Source organism: Salvelinus fontinalis, chromosome 38 (genome assembly GCF_029448725.1).
Source record: "Salvelinus fontinalis isolate EN_2023a chromosome 38, ASM2944872v1, whole genome shotgun sequence".
In the NCBI taxonomy this organism is placed as follows: Eukaryota; Metazoa; Chordata; class Actinopteri; order Salmoniformes; family Salmonidae; genus Salvelinus; species Salvelinus fontinalis.
Genome location: NC_074702.1, coordinates 12,636,399 through 12,650,847, shown reverse-complemented (window position 1 = coordinate 12,650,847; position 14,449 = coordinate 12,636,399). Strand labels below are relative to the sequence as shown.

Sequence of the window (14,449 nt, the reverse complement as noted above, 5' to 3'; positions counted from 1 at the left end):
CGTTCTTCTATTTCACGGCGATCCAAAGGCATCATTCCAGATCCAGTGGTGATATACCCTTAACAAGTTCCTCTGAAATCAGTTTGACCACGTAGCTGGAAAGGGCTTCTTTTTCCTCGTCTTCTGGTAAAGACAATAATCTCATGTTTCGTCTCGTTCTACAGTATTTTCAATTCCTCTTCCAAAGTTAGCAGCTTTGTTTCCAAAAGGCAAATTTTGTCGTCTTGTTCGCTCACACACATGCCTTGTTGGTACGTGTCTGACACGATAGACGACTTCCTTTCGAGCAAATCTACTTTTTTCACCACAGATCGTAACCGTTTGTTTTGGTGAGCATCAAGAGCCTGTTAAGCAACACTTTCCTGGATATCCTTTAGACATTCATTACTCTCATTTGCATCTCCAAGTTGTTCCTTGTCTTTTCCTCTGAGGGAAGCCATGGTTGTGTCGCCGCGTCGCTTTACCAACTGATTGGTTCGCTGCTATTCACAGATTCCCACTCACTCTCTCCCAGGTACTTGAGGATATATTGATCTAGCAATTTTATGGGCTTAATTTAAACTGTTGTCTGACTTCTACATAACAGTTTTGTCTGTAAAAAAAAAAAAAAAAAAAAAAAAAGCTACTCACTCCCCATGCATCCTAAACAGAGCTACTCGCTCCTCATGCATCCTGTCTGCACCCACAATCCCTCTCATATGGCGCCAATTCCAAGGAAAACAAACTGAAACTAGACAAACAAAAAATGTGAGAAACATGTTGTTGAGAGCAAAGGCCAACTTCTTCATAAGTGGAGGAAAAAACCCACACTACAAAACACAAGATGGGAAACTTTGTTATTATATGTGTTTCTGGGTAACCCTGACAGCAAAGGACAAAGCAAGGAAGCAGAACTCGAGTCGTGCATTTTCACGACTCCTTTAGGCAGAAAATTACATCTGGGCATTACATTAAATAACTATTTTGAGAATCACCCACGTAATTTATTCGACCTTTCATACTTGTTCTCTATTGGAAACTCCTGCGCTTACTGTGATGAGTCATTTGTTGAATGCTATTTAATGCTACTGGGGTTATTGCACCTGATGCACTGACTCGTGTCTCAATATACACTGTAGGCTTGTCACAATTCCAACATTATATAAACGATACGATACCAGGCGAAGTATCACAATACCGAGATTCAGTGGCCTAGCATCCCCTGGAAACTTTTCTAAACGTTCTCCAAAAACCTGTCACTGAAATTCACACTTTCACTCAATACAACAAATTGAACTAATAGAATACTGCATAGAATGGCTGATTTGCTCATATTTGCAAAGCTCTACCTGTGATATGGCTGGAGGAATGGGAGGAAGGAATATACATCAGTGGAGGATGCTGAAGGGAGGACAGCTCATAATAATGGCTGGAACATCACAAATGGAATGGCATCAAACACATAGAACACATAGAAACACAAAGGCCTCCAAGCCCTCAGTCCAGCCTCTCTCAGCTTATTGTGAACAGTCTGAGCACTGATGGAGGGATTGTGCGTTCCTGGTGTAACTCAGGCAGTTGTTGTTGCCATCCTGTACCTGTCCCGCAGGTGTGATGTTTGGATGTACCGATCCTGTGCAGGTGTTGTTACACGTGGTCTGCCACTGCGAGGACGATCAGCTGTCTGTCCTGTCTCCCTGTAGCACTGTCTTAGGCGTCTCACAGTACGGACATTGCAATTTATTGCCGTGGCCACATCTACAGTCCTCATGCTTCCTTGCCTAAGGCACGATCACATAGAGCAAGTACCCTGGGCATCTTTCTATTTGGTGTTTTTCAGAGTCACTCTTTAGTGTCCTACGTTTCCATAACTGTGACCTGAATTGCCTACCGTCTGTAAGTTGTTAGTGTCTTAATGACCGTTCCACAGTTGCATGTTCATTAATTATTTTTGGTTCATTGAACAAGCATGGGAAACAGTGTTTAAACCCTTTACAATAAAGATCTGTCAAGTTATTTGGATTTTTACAAATTATCTTTGAAAGACAGGGTCCTGAAAATGGGCCTTTTCTTTTTTTGCTGAGTTTATAAACAAAACTGACTTTATAACAGGTTCTTTAGATCAGTAGGGCTGAAACAGTCAGTGGTATCATATGGAACGGTACTATGGCATTCTAAAAATGTCGATATTATAACGTTTTGGTATACTGTGCACCACTAATATACTAACACCCGCCCTCAGAACATCCTCAATTCGTTGGGGCATGGACTCTACATGGTGTTTAAAGCTTTCCATAGGGATGCTGGCCCATGTTAACTCCAATGCTTCCCACAGTTGTGTCAAGTTGGCTGGATATTCTTTGGGTGGTGGATCATTCTTGATACTGTTAGATTCTTGGTTATGACTTCTTAAACTTAAAACATTGTTATACTAGAGACATGATACATCAGAAGTAATACTATAGTATCTAAGGAGTGATAGACACTGGTTTTTATATCAGAAGTGAATGGATATCTGTAGGAGCCAGATGGCTTTGGAACGTGCTGAGTAGAGGGGAGGCAATCACATGATTGCTGTAGGTGATACGGGTGGAGAGTTTAGGATTAGGCATCAAGGGGTTGAGGTCAGGTCACCTTAACTTCTTTCAGCTAGGGGGCAGAATTTTTATGTTTGGAAAAATAACGTTCCCAAGTTAAACAGACTATTTCTCAGGTCCAGATGCTAGAATATGCATATAATTGACAGATTAGGATAGAAAACACTCTAAAGTTTCCAAAACTGTCAAAATATTGTCTGTGAGTATAACAGAACTGATTTTGCAGGCAAAAACCTGAGGAAATCCAAAAGTGCCTTTTATTTGGAAAAATCCCTGTTCCGTTGCCTGCCCCTCCTCCATTTAAAGGGGTATCAACCAGATAGACATAGTTTCAAGCTTTATTTTTTTTTAAATGAGCAAGATTTTTCAAAACGCGTCAGGTGTCCTTTGATTAGTTCCTGCGCGCGAGAGATGTAGCTCGACATTTTCTTTCTCTGTTGTATTGAATAGGTTACCGTCTGGTTGAAATATTATCGATTATGTATGTTAAAAACAACCTGAGGATTGATTATAAAAAACGTTTGACATGTTTCTACGAACATTACAGATACTTTTTGGAATTTTCGTCTGTCTGAACATAACGCGCAAATCAAATGGCGTTTTTTGGTTATAAAGCTAATCTTTATCGAACAAAAATAACATTTATTGTGTAACTGGGAGTCTCGTGAGTCCAAACATCCGAAGATTATCAAAGGTAAGCGATTAATTTGATTGCTTTTCTGACTTTCATTACCAAGCTAATTTGAGGCTAGCTGTTCTTACGGTTTTGTCTAGTGATTGATAAACTCAAACGCTTGGATTGCTTTCGCTGTAAAGCATATTTTCGAAATCTGACACGATAGGTGGATAAACAACAAGCTACGCTGTGTTTTGGTATATTTCACTTGTGATTTCATGATTATAAATATTTTGATCCCGCTAAAGGTATCCGTGCGGCAAGAAGTTAAAGGAGAAGGAACGGTTTATTACCCCATCACTTCGTCTTCCTGACAAACCATAAAAGATGCAAGACTGGCGAGAATGAGGAGTGCATCTATATACACATACTTGTGATGGAGGAAACATGTTTTGTCTAAATGCAGCTGTATTGACCCTCTGGGAAGAATAAACTTGGTTAAGCTATCATAGTATCCGTTGGACTTTTGACTCAGAATTAGAACCTAACAGTTGGCGCTGCGAGCAGGGTTCGCCACGATTTGCAGTCGAACTAAAGATTCCGAATCAGTGAAACAAGAGCCGGCAACAGAAATAAAGGTAGGCATAGTTCCTACACCTGTTATCACAAATTCTGACATCTTGGGGAGATGACAGTCGTAGGCTGAACCAATTATAGGATACGGACCTAGAAAGCCTGAGCTTATTCAGTAGTCCCATTGTGTTACGACCGGTCATAGCTTTGTGGTATATGCTAATAGAGTAAGTCCAGAGCAGGATATAGTTCCTGTGAAATATAACATCTCAGAGAGAGGGGAAGTCCTGAACAGGGTGGTCCTGTAGAGGGTAAAACCCTAGTGTAGTGACCAGACCCGTAAGAAGGGTGGAAGCCCAGTCGCAGTGGCCGTTAGAGCGCAGGGTGTGAGAGTGTGTGTGTGAAGGTTTGAACAAGCTCTATTATAGGGGTTCGAGTCCGCTATTAAAAGGTTTGAGGCCTCTGTTTTTGTGAAACCTTCTTGTTGCATATAAGTGAGTTGCTAGTGAGTAGCAATTTTTACATGTGTGGGAAATGTAAGCCTTGTGAGCCGCATTCAACAAGCTTGATGTTGAACATAAGTTATGGGTAGCCAGGCCCTACAGAAACAATGTGTTCTAGAAGAGGTTTGAGTCCTCAAAAGGAGTTATATAGCAATAAAGAGAGGTTGGTTTTATGCCCTGTTGGGGTGGGGAACCATGACAGATTGTGTGGAAATAGGAAGACAAGTGTGAATAATTTTGGTAATGTGTGTTATCTATAATAGTGATATTTGATGCGCAATACTGGAATAAGTCATTACGTCATCCGTATTCTCCAGTAATACATTTGCAGACACTATAGTATTGGTTCTAATACAAGGTATTAAGTGCCGTGACCATTTAATTGGCACAAATACAATAACTATTATCCTGGGAAGTGGGTAGCCCTACCTTGGAAAATAGTTAATCGAAAGTGTGTATTATAGATGGGAGTGAAGAAATCTAAAATACCCTGGACAACTTCGGGAGAGGTTTAGGAATAATAACAATTGATATCGCAACATACGGACCCGATTTTCCCTGTAGAGCGGAGCTAGGGGATTTTAATAAAGCTATGGAGGTTTTGAAAGAAGCGCACAAGCATTCTACCAATTTGGCTCGAATATTGAAGCAATTGAGCAAACTGGAAATAATTGGGCAACATTTCCCTGCTGACGGAGAATTCAAATCAAACAAAGAATTCAGGGAGGCAATTATGACTTGGCACAATGACATAAAAACAGAATCAAAAGCTCAATATACCAGCGTGTTGATGTCAGCATTATATCAAAAACAAACCAAAAAAACTCTAAATTAGTAGAGATACTCAGCTGCAAAAAGACTGGGTACGGGAGTGCATTGATAGAATTTGCACTTTGGCTTTGATGGTAGGTTTGGAACCTGTGGTCAAAACGGCAATTGTGGGGGTTGTGGATGAAATAGAGCAAGATGTTTTGAGAGTGAAATTTAACTCCGCTCACGTCGCAGACCAGCGAGGGGTTAATACGGCCACAGTGAAAGTTACTAACAATCCGCCCTGAAACTTCCTATAGAGACTGTAAACAAGGTGGCTTTCCACCGAGTACACACACTTGGAGCTCGGAGCGACAAGACCAAGGGTCCCCGACCGATCATCGCAAAATTTGAACACAACCAACAAAAGGAGCTGATCAAAAGCAGGGGAAGGGACCTTAAAGGGACCAAATTGGGTCTCAATGACCAATTCCCAAGTAAGATAACCGAACATCGTAAGAGACTGTATCAGGTACAAAGGCAACAGAGGGGGAAGGGTAAGCGTGCCTTTCTCATTATGGACAAACTCTTTATAGATGGACAGCTATTCCGGGACAGCTCCATAACACCATGGCTGTACTTGTTTGGGAAACCTTTAAAATGTACCTTCAGGGGGACACTCAATTCAATATTCATCAATAATAAAAAAGCAGTTTCTGGCTAAAGACAAGGCTAACAAGGGAAATCCATTAACTAATAGTACAGGTAGATAGCAATACAATTATACTACAGAGATACAAAATAAGATAGAGGGAAAACAAAAAGAACTTGAGAAACCTATTCAAGAACGATCTAATGTAATCTTTCACAAAAATAAAGCAAACTGGATGGAATATGGAGAGAGAGAAAAAAAAGAAAAAAAATTATTCCTGAATCTCCAATACAGGAACTCTAACAAAAATAATTGTGGTTTCAATGGCCACGGTAAGACAAAGAAATGTAGCGAAAAAACATCTAAAACAGGGAGCTATCGGACATTGGAAGAATGAGTGTAAGGTGATACTAGAACATGCTGCATTCGGATGAAATGCCGTTATACAAGCGTTTGCATCTTTTTCAAAAGAGCAACAACAAATCATTTTGAGAGTAGCAGCAGTGTTTGTGTCACATATTGGTGTATAGCCTCGGTTCGATTGATAGTGGCTCATAGAGATTACAGTTTATATGTGAAGGAAAACGTATGAGATCACATCTTACCAAACTTTTTAATAGATGCCAGGATCAAATATCACAGAGTCCTTGTGATGAGAAATTGGCTACATTTGCAACAGAAAAAGTATTTTGGGTTGAATAATCTAGGCGAAATGCAGGGGAAATGGATTCCGGGGGAATGGATTCTTAAGAGGTAACAATTTCAATTAGCTGGCCAAACACTCCTTGCAAACTTTTTGATCTCATGAGACATTTGTGATTTTATTATGAAACAGATTTCTAGAATGGACGAAAGGGTGGCGGGGTAACGAGGAATTAGCATAGGGGTTACCAAACCTAAAATTAACTTATTTTTTTTAGTTAATAATAAAGATTGTGGTGCGGTGGTGATGGTGGACTCGGTGGCGAGATAAAGTTGCTGTGTTTAAGGGTAGGACATGCTAACTTTTCTGGGGTAGGGGGCAGTATTTTGACATCCGGATGAAAAGCGTGCCCAAAGTAAACTGCCTGTTACTCAGGCCCAGAAGCTAGGATATGCATATAATTGGTGGATTTAGATAGAAACTTTAGTGTTTTCTAAAACGGTTAAAATTATGTCTGTGAGTATAACAGAACTAATATGGCAGGCGAAACCCCGAGGACAAACCCCCCCCCCCAAAAAAAATTCAGCTTACCACTTTTTTCAATGGCTAGTACTATAATTATAAGCCCAAGTCCTCCCAAATTGCAGTTCCTAGGGCTTCCACTAGATGTCAACAGTCTTTAGAAAGAGTTTCAGGCTGGTTTTTGGAAAAATGACCCAGAAATTGTAGTTTTTCTAGGTGGCTCCCATTTTGGCTGTAGTGTTTCCAAGCACGTGGAGGAAAGCGCGTTTTCTTATTTATTTCCGGTAATGAACATACTATTCTCCATCTTAAACTTTATAGTTTATTTGCGTATTAGGATACCTAAGGTTTGATTATAAATGTCGTTTGACTTGTTTGGAAAAGTTTATTAGTAACGTTTGGGATTCATTTTGTATGCATTTTGATGGAGGGAAACTGGATGGATTATTGACTGAAGCGCACCAGCTAAACTGAGTTTTTATGGATATAAAGAAGGACATTATCGAACAAAAGGACCATTTGTGATGAAACTAGGACCTTTTGGAGTGCCAACAGAATAAGACCAAAGGCATTTTTTACATCGCTATTTCTGACATTTGTGTCGCACCTGCCTGGTTGAAATATGTTTTTCATGTGTTGGTATGCGGGGCGGTGTCCTCAGATAATCGCATGGTTATCGCATGGTTTGCTTTCGCCGTAAAGCCTTTTTTAAATCTGACATGGCGGCTGGATTAACAAGACGTTAAGCTTTATTTTGATGTATAACACATTTTCAAGAATATTAAATATTTGAATTTAGTATTTTTGAATTTCGCGCTCTGTAATTTCACTAGATGTTGGCCAGGTGGGACGCTACGCTAATAAAAGATACATAAACATTTGGGTGGATTGAAACAAATGTTTAATGATTGGAGTAAGGACAGTGGATTTACCATTATCATGTTTGGTTTATAATTAATACTTTACAATTGCTGATTAAAATGTATCATTGTGAATGGTAACGAAATGTACACTTTCTTTTCCATAAGTGGGGGTTTCATTATCTCTCGTTGGAATGTCCCCGGAGACTATGTTATTGGGGAGAGCAGTTAGAGATAAAAGTATTGGAATTTGGCCATAAACAGAGTTCCCAGACAACTAAGGCCTGTTCATGTATGTTTTGGGCCTACAGTTTACCACACACCCACCCACCCACCCACACACACACACACATTACTGGTTATGAATATGCGTTAGTGGTGTTGATAGTGTGGGATTTATTTTGGATGGGGTCCTGTCTTTCTGGTGAGGCCTGATCAATCTCATTAAAAATGACCGAAACAGGTGGGATTTAACTATAAAATGAATGAGAAACACCAGTTTCTATTCTATTTTACCATTGCTTTATGAGATACTCGTATTTCCTGATGGAGTTATCAAGAGATGTAATTCTAAGTTGATTGGTTATTCTTGATTTAACATGTTTTTGAATCACAATGCGAATCATGGGTTCGAAGGGAAAATAACCAGTTCCCTCGGGTTCCTGGTTTTTGGGTAAATATACAAATATACTTTGTTCAGTCTGCATATAGACTAAAAATATATGTTAAATAGGGATGACAGTTAATCAAAATGGATTTTAATATGTGAATTGCTGATTTAAATTTTTCGATACAGCCCCGTGTGGCTCAGTTGGTAGAGCATGGCGCTTGCAACGCCAGGGTTGTGGGTTCGATTCCCACGGGGGGCCAGTACAAAAAAAAAAAAAAAAGTATGGATGTATGTACTTGTAAGTCGCTCTGGATAAGAGCGTCTGCTAAATGACTTAAATGTAAATGTAAATTTCACCAGATTGGGACTGCTGGATTGTTGGTGGGATTCTCCGATGGATTAGGGTGCCAACTCCCTGATCAGGTAACTCTTCCGAGAGGTCGCCAGTAAGATAAGGGAGTATGAACTAATGTTGAAAATGGTTTCAACAGTAACAATATGTTATGCTCTTTGACGTTTGTCGTAGACATGGTGTTAAGAAAATTGGGAATGTAATAATTTATATAGTATAGTTATATAGTCAACGCTTGTCTGGATTTCCTGAAACAGGAAAGAAGTTAACTAAACTGTTGTTCTGATCTGAGGTTATCATTGAAGGTGACATCAGATCGTGTCTTAATGCATGGTATGAATCATTTGGACACAAACTGTGTGTGAACCTCAAAACTCTCCCAAACCGGCTGAAGAAAGAGCGACAAAGGCGTTCAATGTGACAGTGACTTTTAACACTTCAATATGTGTCCGAGCCATTAACCTGGGTACCGGCGGCAGGAGTGCACTAGAGTCTTGAGATCGCGCATGTGGAGTGAGCGTGGAGAGAGATAACATACACATTTCTCTCATGTTTCTGGGGTGCTGGTGGGAGGAATAGGCCAGACAGGATGGTGATAGCAGCTCAGGTGAGAGGCTCGTGTACGTGGGAAAATCGGACGTATCTATTTGGATATTGAAATTGGGACATTATCAAGGACCATCAAATGTGACAGGCAAGAGTTACATGTTCCATTGGGAAGATGACCTGTAACGCTATAAGAGTTCAGGTTAGAAATGTATATTCTAACCGGGATGATGTGTGCTAGGTTCAGAAGCTCGAATTTGTAGGGGGTGGGTCCCAAAGACTCTCCCCATTATTGATTAGGGGGACCTTAAGATTCATATGTTTTGCTGCAGGCCTAATAATAAAATACTGTTGCTATGTGTGTAAAAACTCTGCCACTTTACGCTCCATAAGCGATCTATATTAGTCTTTGTGGTTAAGCCCTGGCTGTTGCGAGAGTGCACTTGCAGGCTGGGTCTGAGTCAAACCGAAACTAGATAAAGAGAAGTAACCACTGTCTGGTTTTGACATTTAGATTTTGTGTGACCATAGACAATGCTAATAAATTCAGAGAAGCTACCATATAAGGTAACCTCACAGGAGAGGGAGGACAGCTAACTGTGCACAATATAGGGACTATTATGAGGTTAAACTACAGTTAAACATTACACATACCCAGAACATGGTGAGAGTAGAAGAGATAGTGGTGGCATTTCAGACACTAAGGTAAACTTTCAGGAAACATGTGACTCAGTTTTTTTAGGTTGGATATTCTTCCAAATCATTCATCTCTTTACCAATTTCTAATTGGCGAACACTTGACAGATAACATGCAGTAGTTATTCTCACGGCAGTCGCTGTAGGGACAGTAATTGAAGGAGGCTACATTCATGGGCCATGTTAGTAGTAGCAGGGGTTACTTTAGTAGCATTGTTGGGATATCAGTTTATGAGGACTACTGCCAAATGGCTGGGTAGCTGGTAACTGGGAGACCGATGGGAGTACCAGGGGCTGTTATTCAAATGCCACAAATTAGTGATCTTGCCATAAAGGGGGGAGTCTATGTTGTCAGGAAATGACCAACGCGTTGCAGTGTGTATATCCTCAGGTGAAAGCAGCACATGAGGAGCAGGAGATAACCGAGGGCACGGGTTGAATTCTGGAGATTGAGTATACATCAAGATACACCAGGCGGGGGTGTTAGGACAGTGTTGGTCTGGTCTACGCACAGTACTCCTTACAGCACCTGCAGCGGTAAAGATCGTCATGTCTCTCCTCGGTGGGTTCACAGTTCTCATAGGAAGTGAGGTCCAACTGCATAATGGGTGAGCTTGAAGACGCCATGACAGAGGAAGCAGAGCTAAAGAGAGAGAGAGAGAGAGAGACTAGATTCCACTGTAGACATGTAGATGGGTTGGGTCAGGGAGCTACTTTAAACATCATAGTTGGGTTAGCTGCTTTATTGGTTAATGCATCAAATGAAAGGATAGATGGTGGGGTAATTGTACTCTAAACAACATTTTGGAGGCATTGATGTAAAAGTCTATACAGTGCTGAGGTACCTCAAAAGGATGTAGTGTTGATTGGGGATACGCACTTGCCTATCAGGTGGCAATGGAGGAGATGGGGAACAAAGTGATAATGAAATGGCTTGGGAACACCTTTCGGAACCTGGGGCCGGAAAGGGGAAGACTGGGCGAAAGCATGAGGAGGCTTTAGGGCTTTCAATTTTGTGGAATCCAGCAGAAAAGTATCCTAGGCATAGAGTCAGGTGAGAGAGAGTGGGAATTGTCATGGTCTCAGACTTTGGTTTTCATACATATATAATTATGCATAGCTTAACACATTGTTAATGCTGTTGTTTTGTGTTTCTTTTCGGCTTTCCAAGTCCTGTGCTATCACTCTCTTAAGAACCAGAAGGAGAAAGTGGAAAAGCAGCTCCAGCTGAAGTGGAGGAAGCCAACATGGCATTCTGTTGTGTAATGAGAGATGGAAATAAGAGCGTGCATATAGAAGAGGCCATAAGCCTAACTGTGAATGTTAATCATGTTCCATTTTTTATTCATGTTTTATTATTATTGTTTGTCCATTTAAAAGTAATTTCCAAGTGTATGTAATGTTGAACAGTATGGAGTTAAATGCTAGAAACAGTGGACTGTTAGATTCTGGGTTCTGACATCTTAAACTTGGAACATTGTTATACTAGAGACATGATAGATCAGAAGCAATACTATAGTATCTTAGGAGTGATAGAGACTGGTTTTTATATCAGAAGTTAATGATTATCTGTAAGAGCCAGATGGCTTTGGAATGTGCTGAGTAGAGGGGAGGCAATCACGATTGCTATCGGTGATACGGGTGGAGAGCTTTGGATTAGGCATCAAGGGGGTTGAGGTCAGGTCACCTTAAGGGAGAAGGAACGGTTAATTACCCCATCACTTCGTCTTCCTGTCGAACCATAATAGATGTAAGGGTTGGAGAGGAGGAATGCACCTAAATTGGAGTATATATATATATATACTTGTGTTGGTGAAGACATATTCTGTTTGAATGCAGCTGTATTGACCCTCTGGGAAGAATAAACTTGTTTAAGCTTTCATAGTATCAATTGAGTTCGACTGAGAATTAGAACCTAACAATAGACACAGGAAACTTGTGAAAAACCCAGCAGCTTTGCAGTTCTTGACACACTCAAATCCATTGTGCCTGGTACCTACTACTCGAACCCATTCAAAAAGGCACTTAAATATTTTGTATTGCCCATTCACCCTTTGAATAACACACATGCACAATCCATGTCTCAAGGATAAAAAATTCCTTCTTTAACTTGTCTCCTCCCGTTCATCTACACTGATTAAAGGTAACATCCATAAGGGCGCATAGCTCTCAACTGGATTCACCTGGTCAGTCTCAAGGAAAGAGCAGGTGTTTCTAATGTTTTGTACACTCAGTGTATGTTCTCTATTGTGAAAGTGACAGAGATTCTTCCTACAGAAACACACAACAAAAGCTCTGTAAACTGCAAGAAAATGTGCCTATTTTCAGAATGGGGTTGTCACCATACCAACACTTTACTAAGGATGTGCTACCAGACCAAGTATCATAATACAGAGTAATATGTATCCACTTCCCTCGCACTGCGAGCAGCTCCAATTATTAAACAAATTTAACAGAAACCACATTACTGTCTGCACACCCCAGCTCGCCATCACGGCTAAATAGCATTTGAAAAGTGATAGAGATGTGCAGAAAAAACAGATGGAGAGAAGCCGCTGAGCAGGCTAACGGCTGGTTAGTGGGACACAGCTGGCTGCTCACAGCTGTCACACGTGATATTGGATGAAGCACTCGTTCTGATATGACATATCTGACATCATGATCTAAACTCTGGTATTCTATTTGTAGGACGCAGAGGGTAGGCATGCATTCTGTACAGTCGGTAGTGATCACACAGGGAGAAGATCTGTTGGGGCCTCGACGTTATAACTCAATGAGTGATACACTACATCTAAGCACTTTTTGTCAGATCTACATGACTCACGTGGATGACCTTCTTTATTCTGAGATCAAAAGGCAAATATCACGGAAAAGTGCCGAGTTTGCATCCCTGTGAAAGGTACTGCTGAGCATGGGAGCCCGTTACGCCCAACTTATGCTGTGTAACACTAAGACTCACCTGTCAGGTCCTCACACTTGGCATGGACCCAGTGGTTACAGGTGGCACACTGCATCATCTGACTGTCGTAGTCACTGTCCTCATAGCACTTGAAGCAGATCGGACAGTAGTTGCCTTTAGAAAGTGATATCGTCAATATCCTGCCATTCCCATATGAATAGTGAAACCAAATAAATGAGCTTGTCTTTTATCATGTTTTAACATTTGTGTTTGCAGATCGACTTCCCCAAAGCGTTCACTTCATCTTACCTTGGTCGTGGAGCTTGGTGCAGTCTGGACAGAGTCCTTTATCGTGGTTCCACTCGGTGTCCCAACTCTTCCCTGGTGTAACCCCACAGCTTTTACACCTGATGCACGTCATACACACCCAGGCCTTCCTCCTCCTGTTGGGTTTGGGGTAGTTAGGACCCAGGCATGAAGGGTGATAACAGTTCTGACATCTGTCACACTCCAGCAGAGGCTGAGGAACACCAGAGAGATACAGTATTACAGTTACACATAGATTGGTGGCAACACTGATGTCACAGTTTTTTCCTGATCAGTGAAAACCAAAGATGGTGGATATATGAAGATTGTTAACGGCCTGAGTGTGAATTATTGAACAAAATGTCAGTTCTGGTCTAATAAAGTAAGTTCCTCTCCTATAGGCATCAATGCAATATCAGCTAGATCTGGTGTACTTAGTTCACTGACTCTCATTGAAGCAGAAAAAAAAACAGTGAGTGGGGTGTCTCACTTACTCTTCAGTCTCTGGGTTAACTATAGACCCTGGATATAGCCTAAAAACTAGTGACCAGGTGGTTCAGTTCTCAGGTGAGACGAGTGACTGGGGCCTTGTGTGGACCCATACCTTGGAGTGCTTGTTTTTTCTGCCACATATATGGCAGCACTTGCAGCGGCGACAGCACCAGTTCTCCTCAGAGGGGCGCTCTGTTGGCTCAAGGCAAAACCGGTGGAAGGGCTCACAGCACACCTGGCAGTACAGCATTTGCTAGGATAGGAAGAGGCAACGGTCTGCAGGTTTAAGACTTTCCAATGTGGATTCAAAAGATCCATCATGGCCATACATTGACAAAAACATCCTACATATCAAAACATCCTATAGCAAATAGCAGTGTTGAAAGCAAAGAAATTCCTCCAATGGGACATTGTAATAATAGAGCCATGTTGTGAGCCTTTACCTCTTGTTGTCCTTTACTGGCACACAGCAGGCAGACACAGGGGGGCATGATGGGCACAGAGGTCAGGATACTCAGGCCTCCCATCATCCACACGTTCTGGAGGTCACAGTCCTCCTGCATGGCAGACAGGGGAGGCTTAGACACAGCTTTCACCTCTCATAGAGGCCACAGCACAGAGTCAGACACAGGAGTGGGAGATACAGAAATGGGAAACAACAGCCTTTTGGAATCTTGATGTAGAAGAACACTGACATCCAGTGGATAGATAAGGGTATTACAGAACTAAACCAAAGACAAAACCTGGTGATAATGGCTAATTTAACCATGGTTATAAATTGAGTAGTTTGGGTCCTGGATGCTGATGGGCATTCTTGCCGTGTATTTAGCATACAATATATCACAGGTATGAC

General features: G+C 41.3%; 1 protein-coding gene across 3 annotated transcripts in view; it reads right to left on the bottom strand.

Annotated features, from left to right (window-relative positions):
- The window catches only part of LOC129838009 (histone-lysine N-methyltransferase 2A-like), a 68,663-nt gene that overhangs the window by 33,128 nt on the left and 21,086 nt on the right, over positions 1-14,449 (bottom strand). For 2 of the 3 annotated variants that reach the window (XM_055904632.1, XM_055904633.1), the window contains exons 11-15: positions 14,040-14,153; positions 13,709-13,849; positions 13,108-13,318; positions 12,859-12,972; positions 10,429-10,542 (exon numbers count right to left, since the gene is read on the bottom strand). In XM_055904632.1, coding sequence (XP_055760607.1) covers positions 10,429-10,542; positions 12,859-12,972; positions 13,108-13,318; positions 13,709-13,849; positions 14,040-14,153 — 694 coding nt within the window. The remainder of the gene's footprint in view (positions 1-10,428; positions 10,543-12,858; positions 12,973-13,107; positions 13,319-13,708; positions 13,850-14,039; positions 14,154-14,449) is intronic. The other variant, XM_055904634.1, reaches the window with a different exon arrangement.